Below are 13,562 nucleotides of genomic sequence, written 5' to 3'. Positions count from 1 at the left end.
TGGGAAGACAGGGTGATTGAAGATGATGTAGTATCTGAATTGGATCCTGAAACAGAAGGAGAACACTAATGGAAAAAAAAAAAACACCCAAACTGGTGAAATCTGAATTAAGTCTGGAGTTTGGTTAATAGTACTGTACCAATGTTGGTTCCTAAATTGTGACAAACATATTGTGGTCATGTAAGATATTAACAGGAGGGGAAGCCAGGTGAACCACGTAAGGGGGCTCTCTCTGCACTTTTCTGTAAATCTAAAATGAAAGTACTTCCCTGGTGGCGCAGTGGTTAAGAATCCGCCTGCCAATGCTGGGGACACGGGTTCGAGCCGTGGTCCGGGAAGATCCCACATGCCGCAGAGCAACTAAGCCCGAGCACCACAACTACTGAGCCTGCGCTCTAGAGCCCACGAGCCACAACTACAGAAGCCCACGTGCTCTAGAGCCCGTGCTCGGCAACAAAAGAAGCCACCGCAATGAAGCCTGCGCACCGCAACGAAGAGTAGACCCTGCTCACTGCAACTAGAGAAACCCCGCATGCAGCAATGAACACCCAGCGCAGCCAAAAAAAAAAAAAAAAAAAATTAAGAGAAATAAAAAAAGTTAAAAAAATAAAATGAAAAGTTTCGGGGAGAAAAGGGATCTGCCGCCCACTGGAGGGTTAGGGGAGTCCTCAGATAGATAGTTGTATATCCTAAGTTAGGGTATAATGCCAAAATGCAGCAAAAGATTCCACTTACAAGTCCCAGGTCTGGTCTTTTTGAAGTAACAAAACATTTAAGTTATCCCTCCTGCCTGCCTTGCATTGCATTCTACGCGTGGTAATTCGTTGCTTTATGCTAGCCACGGACAGCAATCCACAACAGTTTCATGCTTATACCAAAGAATGGAATCTGATCCTTTGTACCTGGTATTTTGCCTGTAAGTCTACTGATAAAAGATTATTGGAAGCCAGTCACAGAATCTGAAAATAAACTCTAGTCTCTCGTTTACTATTTTAGGGCTTTCATAGAAGCCAAGGACTCATTGCAAAACATTTTTGCAAGGATGACCGCTTGTATTCCATCCAGCAACAATACATTTTTGCCTGGTTTAGAATTACCGGTAGCTTATTTCAAAGCGAAGGAAAACCAACTGAGCACGTGTTTGCTGTCTTTAGAACAGCTGGCAAAAATATGGTATGAAAGTGTTTTCATCTTCCTATTACTCTAAATATTATTGTACAGAGCTATTATTAATGCCGTTTTTTGGTGGGAAAACCTTAAAAATTGCCCCAAATATTGACATTAAGTGCGTCAAACAACAGAGTGTCTTTGGTATATTAAACGTTTGGTTTTCATGTATCTGTAATTTAATTTTCCTTTAAACTATAAAATTTTGCCTTTGGTACAACTAAAAGAATTAAAAATTAATTTTATTAAACAAAAAATAGGGACTTCTCTGGCGCTCCAGTGGTTAAGACTTCCTCTTCCATTGCAGGGGGTGCGGGGTTGATCCCTGGTCGGGGAGCTAAGATCCCACATGCCTCGCGGCCAAAAAACCAAAACATAAAACAGAAGCAACATTGTAACAAAGTCAATAAAAACTTTAAAAACGGTCCACATCAAAAAAAAAGTTAAAAAAATATTAAATGGCGTCATGTGGCAGTGGATTGGTGATCAGGGGCTCAGGCTCTGAGTTCAGACCCTGCTGTGTGACCTTTGGCAAGAACTTAACTCCTCTGGGCCTCAGATTCCTCATCTGTAGAAAGGGGGAATACTAGTGCCTATCTTACAGAGTTGTGAAGATTAATGAGGAAATCTGTTTAAAGGACTTGGTGTTTGGGATATTGTATCTGCTCAGCATAGTAATGTTACTCTCTATTTGTACAAAGTCTTCTGTGATTGTAAAGTGACCTTCAGGAAATGAGTCCCTGTTGGAACCCTCATCTTCAAGGTCAGATGTGTAAGGGGTTCATTGATCTGTTGGCTACTGTAAGTCACTTCCCTGGGTCTTCCTTGCTGCTGGGAAAGCTAGCTCGGGGATCGGCAAACTTTGGCTATAAAGAACCGTAAGGTAAATATTTTCAGCTTTGAGAACGTGCTGCAAAATACTCAACCCTGCCATTATAGCGCGGATGCATTTCTGTACTGTCCATGGCCCAGTCCCGGATCTTTGACCTCATTCTTCCTCCTGCCAACCTCCCACTTGCCCCTTGAATTTGATGCCTCAGATACAGCTCCGTGGGGGCTTGATCCTGGCCCTCCAGGGAAGTCCCTGTATCCAGCAGACCTCACCCCTGACCCCCAGAAGAAGAGATTAGGAAGTCAACAGAAACAGGAAGTCACCTGCTGCTTAAAAGGACTTTAAGATGCTGAAGACTTGGCAAAGCCCAGGTGGCCTCAGCTGAAAACTGAGGCCATGTGTCAGGAAGCGGGTTGGAAATCTTCCAATGCAGAGAAAGCTCCGAAGGGGACACCCCTGAGATGAGCAGGCAACAGTCCCACCACCAGCAAAAACAGTGCTCCGGAAAGAGGGAGGAATCAGGAAGAAGGAAGATGCCCATGTGTGGGGCCGGGCAAGGAGGAAATGCAAAACCTGTGGCTCAGGTCACAGGGAGGCAGCTGCCCTGCAGGTGGAGGGACAGCTCTCACGGCACAGCCCATCCTGGGGCCAGTTCTCTACGGCCCTCTGCAGTGATTCTCACTGGGGACAATCCTAGCCCCCAGGGGACACTTGGCCGCATCTAGAGACATTTTTGGTTGTCATGACTCATGGGATGGGGGGGTAATAAGTATCTAGTAGGTGGAGACCAGGGATGCCGGTCAACGTCCTCCAATGCACAAAATAGCTCCCCCTTCCCCCAGCAAAGAATTACTAGGCCTCCAATAGCAATTGGGCCAAGGCTGAGGAACCCTGCACCAGCCTGAATTTGCAACTAACAAGCAGTTGCCGGTGCCTCTTCTCTCTCCCTTACAAAGCCCGATTTGTTTTCAAAAAGGTGATACGCTAAATCTCAGAAAAGGCCAGAGTCATCTCCCTCCAAGGCCTCTGGAACCCAGTACTTTTTCCTGAGCAGACACCATCACCCCCCAGACAGCCCCGGGAGGCAGGAAATTGCCTGTTACGGGCTGATCGTGCCTCCTCCCACCGACCCCAATTTATACGTTATAGTCCTAACCCCCCTCAGTACATCAGAAGGTGGTCTTATTTGGAAATAGGGTCATTGCCATTTTATTTAGTTCAATGAGATCATACTACGGTAGGGTCAGCCCCTAATACAATGTGACTGACGTCCTTAGGAAAGGGAGAATTTCAGACGTAGACAGGCATACAGGGACAATGCCGTGTGAAGATTATAGTTCTGCTGGCACAAGCCACCAGAGTCCCAGAAGCCAGGAGAGACACCTGGGGTGGACCCTTCCCTAGCACCTTCAGAGGAAGCCTGGCCCTGCTGACACCTTGATGTCGAACTTCTTCAGAACTGTGAGACGATGCATTTCTGTGGTTTAAGCCAACCAGATGGTGTTACTTTGTTACGCAGCCCTAGCTAACTAATATACTGCCCGAGTCTGGATTTTGCCAAAGGATTTTTGCAACGACGAAAGCTGAGACTCAAAGGGAATTTGGCGGCGGCGGGGAGGGGGGCGCCCAGGCTAACCAAATGGTCTCTGCTCTTAGGGATGGATTCCTGGTGAACATCCAGGAAGCCAGGGTTGGTCCGAGCTTAGAAAGGGTGAAATAGGACGAGGATGCAAAGAGAGAAGGATACCATGAGAATGATTTAGGGGAAGTGAAGGAGAGGAAGTGGCTGCCATCCAGGGGGATGGGCTGGGCCAGCAGACTTACCAGAGTTCAGAAAAGGTTTGCCACACAGCGGGCAGCTGGAGTGGCCAGAGAAGGTTCCTTGAGCCAGCTGGTGCCCATTGACACATTCTTTCCGCTCTCGAGCATCCTGTCCTTTGTCTTTCAGAAGCACTGGGCTCTTCCCCTGTTGGGGACAGAGGTGGGCCTTAGAATGCCCTGTGCATCCAGTCTCGCCTCGAAGCATAGAGATCTGGAGCCAGGGGCACCCTGACAAGCAGCAGAAGGCAGAGGGGGATTCCCCCCACCCCCACCCCTGGCACGGCCCCCTGACCTTCTCCTTCTGCCTGGTGACTCGACATCGGAGGGAACTCAGTCTGCGCTTCACCCTGGCACTCCTGTCACTTCTCTCCATCTTCCCCGCTCTGTCCTCGCTCCTGAGGGGCAGAAAATTTAGTGAGGAGAGCGCAGCAGACCCAGAAGGCCCTTCTGAGCCAGTCCTGCAGGTCGCTTCTGGGATCCACCTGGAATCTGTCTCCCTGAGGCCCCTTCATCCTGTTTCACCCCTGCTGTGGTCCCTAACTCTCTCCCTCCTTCTCTCACTCACTCATTCACTGAACAAACATTTACAGAGGTTTGCAAATTTCAGGAACCTTGGGGACCAGGTTTGCAGAGGGGAAGGTGACGTGGTCTCCAACTTGAGGTCCCTTGATGGGCCCTGTCCATCGCAGTCTCCTCCCTCTGATTCATGCCCCCTTCCTATCTCCATCAGCCTAAAATCCTGCCCATTCTTCCTGTGGGATATCTGTCAAACCCAGCTTCCCTCTTCCCATCCAATGCTCCAGCCCCAGATCGTGCCTCTCCTGGATGGCTGGCACACTCTCATTTAATAAATATGTATTAAGTCATTGACAAAGAAACCCAGCCCCCGCAGAATCTAGTCCCTGGAGGGAGAGTCCGTACCTCCAGTCTGTACCCCTCAGTGCTCACCATCATCGCTCACCACAGTGCTGTGCTCCTGTGTTTCCCAGGTGTGTTCTGGCCTCTGCTGACTCCCCCCTCCCTCCCCTCCTCCCAGCCCCACCCCAACACCGTTCCTGAGGAAGGCACCGATTTCTTTTCCCCATCCTCATTTCTTCGTATGGGTGAACTCCTACTGTTCCATCGGAATCCAGCTCAAGCTGTCACCTCCTCCAAGAAGCCCTCCTCTGCCCTCCCAGGGCATATGAGGAGCCCCCCTACCACCCCTACCATCGATTGCCCTGACGGTTCCAGTGAGAGGACGGGGCCCCCAGCTCAGGGCCCACAGTAACCTCTTGTGGGAATCCAGTGGCAGCCCGCCAGCAGCTCTGCGTACTCACTCGGACAGGAACTCAAACCAGGTGAGATTTGAGTGGGCTCCTCCGGAGCTGATGGACAAGCGAGCCCTCTCCCGGGCCCTGCAGGATCAGAGGGGACAGACACAACAGCCCTTCCTTCCTCCCGCAGATGCCCCCTCTCGTGCCCCTCTTCCTCTGGGCTCCTGTGGATAGGTGTGCCCCCCCGTGCCATGTCTGAGATCCCACCATCCCTCCACATGTGGGCTTGTTTACATGGTCATTGCGATGGGTTTTCCAGCAGAGGGTGATAACAGGTCTTGGTCAAACAAAATCTGCATGTCAGGACGTTTTTCTAACAGATGGCAGTATTTTGGGAAAGAGGTACCTTTTCCCATTTGGACAAAGGAAGTGCATGGACAGGTGGCGGCTCGCTTCTGCATCCTGCCCTTTCCCACACCTGGGCGTCCTCCCACCTCTCCTGTCACCGTGTTCCTCCCATTTCTCCTTGTCTTCACACCATGCCTGTTCACTCCTATACCTGTCCCCCTACACCTGTCCTCCGCATCTGTCCTCACATACCCGTTTCCTCACACCTAGCCCCCTTTCCACTTACCCATGGTACTGTCGGAGTTCTTGAAGCACCTGCTGGACAATTAGCCTGCAATGGCAGATAAAAACAGCCCACAGCTGCCCCACATGACAGACATTCCCCAAGGCGAGCTGTGATTGCCCGACCCGGTCCCGGGTCCTGATGCAGCAGCTAAACTGGGTCCCCAGCCCCCCCCCCCATGCTGTTGAGAACCTTTCTGAGGGGTCTGGGTCCCTCTCCGGGGAGAAGGATGGTGTGGTAGAGAAGATCGAGATTATTATAGGGGGACAGTGGCTGGTCACGTACAGACAGTGATGCTACAGCCTGCCTCCCTCCTCCCCAAGCCTTGACTCCTTGGCTGTCCAGGGGGTCCCTCCCTGACCCAGGGGTGGACACTCACACGTGATCTGGCTCCACGTGGTCCTTTTCCATGCACTCCAGCACCGGTGGATCCAGGCCTGGAATCAGCCCCCACCCCAAGAGGCACAGGCGTGAAGGGGGCCCTGGGGCAGGACCAGCCCGGCATGGTGCCCCCTGAACCCACCCCTGCAGAAATGGAGGCTGTCCAGATGTGGCTTGCCACTCTCAGGGAGGAGAGGTGAAAAGAGGGCAGAGAGCCAGGGATGGAAGTGTCCCCGGCGTGTCATGAGTGCTTACGACTGGCTAAACGCTTTACACATATGCGGTCAGTGAACCCTCCAAGCGACCCTAAGGAGATACAGTAATTGTCCCCTTCTCCGTGAGAAGGTTAAGGAGGCTTAGAGACTTGTTAGAAAGTGGTAGATTCCGGTTTGGCCTGTAGGTCTGTCTGACACCAGAGGGACACAAGCTCTTCAGATAGAGATTCAGAGACAAAGAAGGAGATAAAGAAAGAGACAGAGTCAGAGGGAGAAGAGTGAGCCCTGCGGGTCATTGCAGTGTTGTGTCCACCTTGGCTGGAGGATCCCGGGGTGGGGGGGGGGCGGGGGGGTAGGGGTGGGGGAAGGGCATATGATGCAGGAATCCCCCCCACCCCCTCAACATTCTGCCCAGTTCCTGTCCAGGGGGCCCTAAGCCCCCTCCACCAGCCCCATCCAGGGGACCCTCCAGCAGAAACCCCCTACTCCACTTGGTTTGAATGAAGGAAAGCCCCAGCCTCGGCTACCTTGAACCGCTGGAGTGGGTACTTCCAAAGCCGGAAAGATTTCCAGGGAGCTGATCTCATCGAAGGACACGGGAACCGACCGTGACCTCACTCTTTTTTCGGGGCTGTCACATTCCTGCAGGGAATAAGCATCTCGCTAAGCCTGGAGACAGCCCAGGCTGCAGGCAGGCTCGCCGGGTCGAGGGTCCTCAGCCTTCAGCTGCAGACAGGGGCTGCCCCCAGCCATGGGGTATGAGCACAGCGTTGGGACTCCATAGCAGCTGAGGGCTGGAGCCGTACCCTCCCCAGCCATGGGCTGCAGCCCTGCTAAGGACCACCAGCTCCCCACCCCAGCTGTGGGCTGCAGCTCTGGAATTCTGAGCCACAAATTCCAGCCGTGGCCAGTCATTTCCCCCCAGGTCACGGTCATGGGCAAAGATGCCCCAGGCAGAGGCAACAGCTCCGAGCATGCATTCCCCAGTTTTGGGCTAAAATCCCAGACCTCAGACGAGCCCTCCCTACTTCCAAACTCCAGTCACAGGCAGCACCTCCTTCCAGCTGCAAAGATGCGGAGACATGCCTCTGCTCCCCAGCCCAGGGGTGAACTTAGGGCCAAGGATTCCAGCCCAGCAAAGGACCTTCAGGTCTGGGCTGCGATCTCAGGACCCAGCGACTCCCCAGTCACGGGCTACACCTGCCATGATAAAGCAGTCCCCCCAGCCATGGGCAAGGCACTCCTTGGAACCTGCAGAGACAGCGCCTGGGCCCACAGGTGTGGTATCGTCCGGGGTGGCTGCAGGTTGCACCCACCTTGTTTGGTGCCTCTGGGGGGGTTCCGCCCCCAGACAGACACCCTTTGGTCCAGGCCTGCAGGCCCTCTCCTGGCAAGTTCAGAGCAAGGCTGGCCAGTGTCCGAGGGAGACAGGACCCCTCATTTGCAGCTGAGGCTTCGAGGCTGAGCCTGGTGGAGGAAGGGAGGGAGTCGGGTCTCTTCCACCTGGTTGCTGCCCCAGCTCCAGCATGTGAAGCATGGGGGCCTGGAGGGAACCCGTGGGTAGCCCTCCGGGGGGACAGGGCACAGAGAGGGGTCCAGCTCTCCCAGTACCAGAGAGGCGGGTGGGGAGTCTGGCTGGGGGATTTGATGCTGAATTTCCATTTGCATCGCGGGCCCACTGTTTTTTGTGTTTTGGATTTTTTTACCTTTTTTTGGCCCAGCGGCATGTGGTATTCACATAGTTCCCCGACCAGGGATCAAACCCATGCCCCTGGATTGGAAGCTCGGAGTCTTAACCACTGGACCACCAGGGAAGTCCTCCCTCCCACTGTTTTTTTTTTACACAGACTGGATTTCTATCTGGGGGGACCCGTGAGGGGTGGAGGGCGCAGCTAAAGCACCCCTCTCTACTGTTTGGGGCTGCCACTGTGGTTTGTGGGTGGCACTGAGCACGCATCTGTGTTTTGATCACAAGTGCATCTGTGGCTTTGTGCACGCATGTGCAAGTGACATGTTTATGCGTCCCCGGGTTTGAGCAGGGAGAGGATGCACGCCTGCGTGTTGAGCGTGGGCATGTACGCCCAGGGTGCACGGGCGGGTGTGCACATCTAGGTGTGAGCCTGCCGGCCGGGTTCACGCAGTTCCAGTCTGGGCTGGTGCACGCTCCTTCAGCGTGTGCGCGCTTACCCATGCACACGGATTCATGTGCCCACGTGAGCTCTGTGTGCAAGCCTGCATCTCCGGAGAGGGCCTTTGGGGCTGCCTTCTGACAGTGCAGACACCTCTGGTGGCCCTTGAGCTAGATGACTGAGAGGCAGGGGGGCAGCGTAGCCTGGCCGCCCTGGGGGTGTGTCCCGGAAGGCGTTGGGGGGGGTGGGGCAGGACTGACCTCTGCCAGGTTTCAGAGCAGCTCCGCGACCTCTCCCAGCTGCGTCTTCGAGGCAGGCCCTGGGACCCTGCCAGGCTGGAGAAGGGCGAGTCTTCTCTGGCTTCTTCGCTAGGGGGCCCACTGCCCCTGGCCCCACTAGGCTGGCTTTGTGAAGGGACCTCAAGGCCCAGGTCCTGGATATACTCACTGCCCTGAAGGTCCCCCAAGTCCAGGCTGAAGTCCTCCGAGCTCTCGCCATTGCCGAGCAGCCCTGGAATTCCATCCTCCTGGAGACGGATGGGGAAAAGGCATTGACCGAGGGCAGCAGAGGCCCCCAACTCGCAGACCCTGCCCACCCCCCTCCCGTCCAACCTGGGTTCAGCGCCCATCTAGTGGCAGGTGGGGTAGAATGGGGGTGGTCCCCTCAGTGTAATGTCTAACCCAGGCCTTCAAGGCTTTATGCCCCCAAAAGGGGCCAGAAATCTGGGCTGGCAGACCTGATTCCACCTCCCTTACTGAATTTCTGTCTGATGGTTTTATGAAACAGACAAAATAACCTCTGTCCTGTCGGCTCACCCAGCTTGTTTTAAACCTCACGCAAGATCATGCCTGTGAACGCAATTTGCAGAAGCGCTGCACGGAGGTAAATTATCCTTGGTGCCACTGCTACTGGTGGAATTTCAGGCAGTGTCAGGGCTCGTAGTCTTTTTTGTTTTTGGCCGCACTGCGTGGCATGCGCTATCTTCATTCCCTCACCCGGGATCGGACCCGCACCCCCTGCAGTGGAAGCGCGGAGTCTTAACCACTGAACTACCAGGGAAGTCCCAAGGGGCTCCTAGTCTTTTCCCGGGGCTGCTTAGGGTGTGTACTCATGGGTCTCCTGTACCCTAAGTCTCCCTCCCAGGCCCGGGGTGAGGCAAGTGAGGCACTCGTCTCGGACACAAAATTGTAGGGGGTGCCCCAAAACTCAAGAATAAAGAAAATCATACTTTAATATAATATTAAAAAAAAGAACTCAATACAGTGCAAAGAGTTCCGTGATGAGCAAATTATCAAAATGTTAAGACATGACAGTTTCGGACCCCGCACCTCGCTTGCCTCCCCCTATTTCCGGCCCTGCTCCGTCCTACTAGAGGGTAGCCTGGAACCTCTGCGCTCCTAAATCCCCTGCAATAACTTCCGCTCCCGGACAGCAGAAGCCTGAGCTCGTGAGCACAGTGCAAAGGGCTCCAGGGTAGGCTGCCTCCAGCTTCTGGCCCGTCTGCACCCTCACGTCGCAACCCACCCATGAGGCATCGATGTGCCAGGCGCTGTTGGACACGGAAGATACACAGGGGTGGACGATGATTGCCACATCCACCAAAGCAGCAACCAATCTGCACCCAGAACTACACGGGTGTTAACCCTAATCCCACAGAAGCTCCACCAGGGGGCGCTGTTGTCCCACTTTCCAGATCAGGAGACAGACTCAGGGAGGAGAAAGGACCACACAGTCCTGGGCCACACAGTCAGTAAACCGCAGAGCCAGACCCAAACTCAGATCTGTCTGGATCCAAAGCTCTATCCTCTTTCTTACCCTTGTTACTCTTCTATTTCTTTTTCCTCTCTCTCCCTCCCAGTCATTCTATTTGTCATTTATGTCCCCCCCAGAGCACCTGCTTTTTTCCTTTCCTTGGAGAACATCTTCTCCCAAGCCACCAAGAGGCAGCCTGGTGAACTCCTATTCACCCGTCAAAACCCAACTTGGGCATGCCCTCCAGGCTGCCTTCCTGACTCCTCCAGTCTAAATAAGGTGTCCCTCCTTTGGGCTGTCAGGATCTGCAGGACAGGGACTGTCCTTTTCCAGGCCTTTGTTAGCACTGTCCTCAGACAGGGTTTTGTGGGTAGGTGGGAAGTCCTCTACAAGTGCTCCATGCAAAACCAGCCCTCAGATGTGACCCCAGACATCTATGTGAGCTCAGGCAGCCCTTGATGGACTGTCCCAATTGGTGGCCTGAAGGGCCCACTGAGCAGACCTGGCCCCCTTCATGAGCTCTATAAGAGGCCCCAGGATAGGACTGCCAGATAAAATGCAGGACGCCCAGTGAACTTCCAATTTATATAAACAACGAATTTTTTTCTAGTGTAAGTAGATTCCAAACATGACAATATTCAAGTCTAACTGCGCATCCTTTAATTTTATCTGTTCAATATTGCAACCCTATTTATCCCTGGACCAGTCTTTACTAGGGGAGGGGTAACAGGAAGGTCCCTGTTAACACTTGGTGTGGGGAATTTTCAGAGAAGCAGCCAATTGAAAGTGGAAAACACCTGCCAGCCAAGAGCCACACTCTTGGTCGGCTGCAGATCTTGGCTGGCAGGACGCAGGTGGCAGTGTCCACACCTGCCGTGGAATGAGGGTGGAAGAGCTATGCAGGGTCTGGCTTTTTCTCTCACCTCCCCCACTTGGAGCTGTCTACAGTTTTGACACCTTCCTTCTTTTTTAAAATCGTAGTAAAGTATACATAACATAGAATTCACCATTTTAAGCATTTTTGAGTATACAACTGAGTGGCATTAAGTACATTTAAACTATTGTGCAGTCATCACCACTGTCCATCTCGAGAACTTTTTTCATCTTCCTCCAGAGAAGGTTTGTACCCATTAAACAGTAACTCCCCATTCTCACCTCCTTGAGCCCCTGGTCACCTCGACTCTACTGTGTCTTATTGAATTTGCCTATTCTAGGGACTTCGTATAAGTGGAATCATACAATCTTTGTCCTCTTGTGTCTAGTTTATTTCACTTAGCATAATGTTTTCAAGTTCGTCCATATTTTAGCATGGGTCAGAATTTCCTTCCTTTTAAAGGCTAACGTTCCATTGTATGGATGGACCATATTGTATGGATATAAACAAAACTACATTTTGTTTCTCCATTCAGTCTTTGATGGACATTTGGGTTGCTTCCACCTTTTGGTTCTTGTAGATTATGCTGCTACGAATATGGGATGTACAATGTCTGTCTGAGTCCCTGCTTTCACCTCTTTTGGGTAGATCTGCAGAAGTGGGGTTGCTGGATCGTACGGCAATTCTCTGATTGGCTTTTTGAACCCCGGCCATAGTGGGGGGCTGCACTGCGTGGCATGTGGGATCTTAGTTCCCCGACCAGGGATCGAACCCATGTTCCCTGCAATGGAAGTGCAGAGTCTTAACTACTGGACTGCTGGGGAAGTACCTGCACCCACTGATCTTTCTCCCCCCAACCTCCCTGGCTGCTTCTTCTCTGCCTGCTGCTTCCTCCCTGTATCGTTCATATACCAGGGTCCCTCTTCTTCAGTCTCTGTCCAAAAAACCCACACCTCTGGCCCTGGCTGGTCCAGGTTCCCCTGGTTCTCCTATGACTTCAGCGGCAGCCTTCCCGAGATCACTCCAGTCCCATCCCTGGTGCCTTGGTAACCTCTGCCAACTCCTGTCTCCTCTGCCACGGCCCCAAAAGTTTCCTTGCCTCTCTGGTTTTCATCCTCCTATAAATATAAATACATCAGGACAGCCTCTTGGCCTGGGCCGGGCCCTCCCCACTCCCTCTCCTATCTGGCCTCCCTCACAGGAGGCAGAAGTGGGAACCCCGCCAGAGCTTTGGGTAGAAGGGGATGGTGGGCAGCTGTGGCAGGTACAGAGATGGAGGGGGGAGGGAGGGGGCTTTGTCCTTTGCTGGGGAACTTGTATCTTTCTTCCAACATTTCCTGGGTCAGAAATGGGAGCCGGCCCACTGAGGACCTTCCCAGGCATCTCCCTAAACATTTGTATGCTGGCCCTGATGCCCCAGAGAGGATACAGTAAATCCAGGTTCCTGCTCCCGGAACCCTGGGGAACCTTGAGGGATGGGTCCCCCCTCAATGGCAGACCCAGAGACGAGATGTCCCAGGAATCCCACTCTACCAAAGGGCTTGCTGCGTGCAGATTGAGATAGTACATGGGTCCACGTTTTTTAAAAATGTAAATAGTTATTTATCTCCTTGTATATTAAGAAAAAATAGCACACCAAAGCAACTTCAAGCATATCATTTCTCTGGTTCCATTTCATCGTGTAAAAAGGGAATTGATTTCAAACAAAAGAGCAAATAAATGACAGGGACAGACAGTTTTCGGATGGCTGGAATGATAGAAAGGCCTTAGTCAAGGTTTGCATCCCTCGCGTGTCTTTTATTAGCTCAGTGTGAACTCAGGCAAGTTTCTAACCCTCTCTGGGCCTCAGTCTTCTCATCTCTAAAATGGGCGTGATGCTGCCTTCTTGTAGGATTGCTGGGCAGGTAGAATGAGATGATGCTTACACATTGCAAGCCCTCGATCAATGGAAGTAGATATTGGTTGTTGCAACCATGGTTATTGTTTTTATACTTCAGGAGTCAGGGCCCTTCCTCTGGGCAAATTGATGACCCTGCCAGATGGAGCTAATTGGAGTAGACTGACAACTAAATCCAGCGATTATAATCAAGGATGAGTGAATGTTCTAGAAAATGGGCTGGAGAAGAACTGAAGGGGAGCCAGCTGACCCTGTTTGAAGGGACAGGAATTCTGGTTTGGAGTTATCCTTAGAAAATCCCTTTTTTGTTATTATTATTTTAAACTTAATTTTTTTAAGTTTGAAAAATAAGGTTTAGTCTAAGCCAGATCATATAGAAAATTCCTTTTTTAAAAAGGACAAACCCCGGGGTAATCACTGGTGTGCGAAATCTACGAAGGACAACTCAACTAGGACAGGTTAGACCATCTTTAGACAGTTTCCGTAACAAAATAAAACCCCCAAACCCTACTTCCAACCACATAAAATAGTGTCTATGTGACATGTAAATGATTTCTTGAGCTGGCTATATAGGTCAAGTTGCATATATTTTAAAATAATTTACATC

The 13,562-nt window shown here is 52.0% G+C and overlaps 2 protein-coding genes across 2 annotated transcripts in view; both read right to left on the bottom strand.

Annotated features, from left to right (window-relative positions):
• LOC132422703 (rho guanine nucleotide exchange factor 18-like) overlaps nt 1–5,700 on the bottom strand; it is a 69,088-nt gene extending 63,388 nt beyond the window's left edge. Inside the window, exons 1-3 of the mRNA XM_060007592.1 lie at nt 5,140–5,700; nt 4,113–4,215; nt 3,824–3,965 (exon numbers count right to left, since the gene is read on the bottom strand). Of these exons, the coding sequence (XP_059863575.1) occupies nt 3,824–3,965; nt 4,113–4,193 (223 nt within the window). The 5' untranslated portion in view covers nt 4,194–4,215; nt 5,140–5,700. The remainder of the gene's footprint in view (nt 1–3,823; nt 3,966–4,112; nt 4,216–5,139) is intronic.
• LOC132421657 (rho guanine nucleotide exchange factor 18-like) lies at nt 5,047–11,834 on the bottom strand. Its single transcript, XM_060006457.2, has 7 exons — nt 11,694–11,834; nt 8,693–8,958; nt 7,620–7,770; nt 6,831–6,945; nt 6,087–6,144; nt 5,711–5,755; nt 5,047–5,217 (listed from the first exon to the last, which is right to left on the bottom strand). The coding sequence occupies exons 1-7, from the start codon at nt 11,832–11,834 to the stop codon at nt 5,136–5,138; spliced, it is 858 nt and encodes a 285-aa protein (XP_059862440.2). The 3' UTR covers nt 5,047–5,135.
• Between the last annotated feature and the right edge of the window lie 1,728 nt (nt 11,835–13,562).

This window comes from Delphinus delphis, chromosome 3 (genome assembly GCF_949987515.2).
Source record: "Delphinus delphis chromosome 3, mDelDel1.2, whole genome shotgun sequence".
NCBI classification, from domain to species: Eukaryota; Metazoa; Chordata; class Mammalia; order Artiodactyla; family Delphinidae; genus Delphinus; species Delphinus delphis.
The sequence above is the reverse complement of the archived record's forward strand: the minus strand, read 5'-3'. Positions and strand labels throughout refer to the sequence as shown.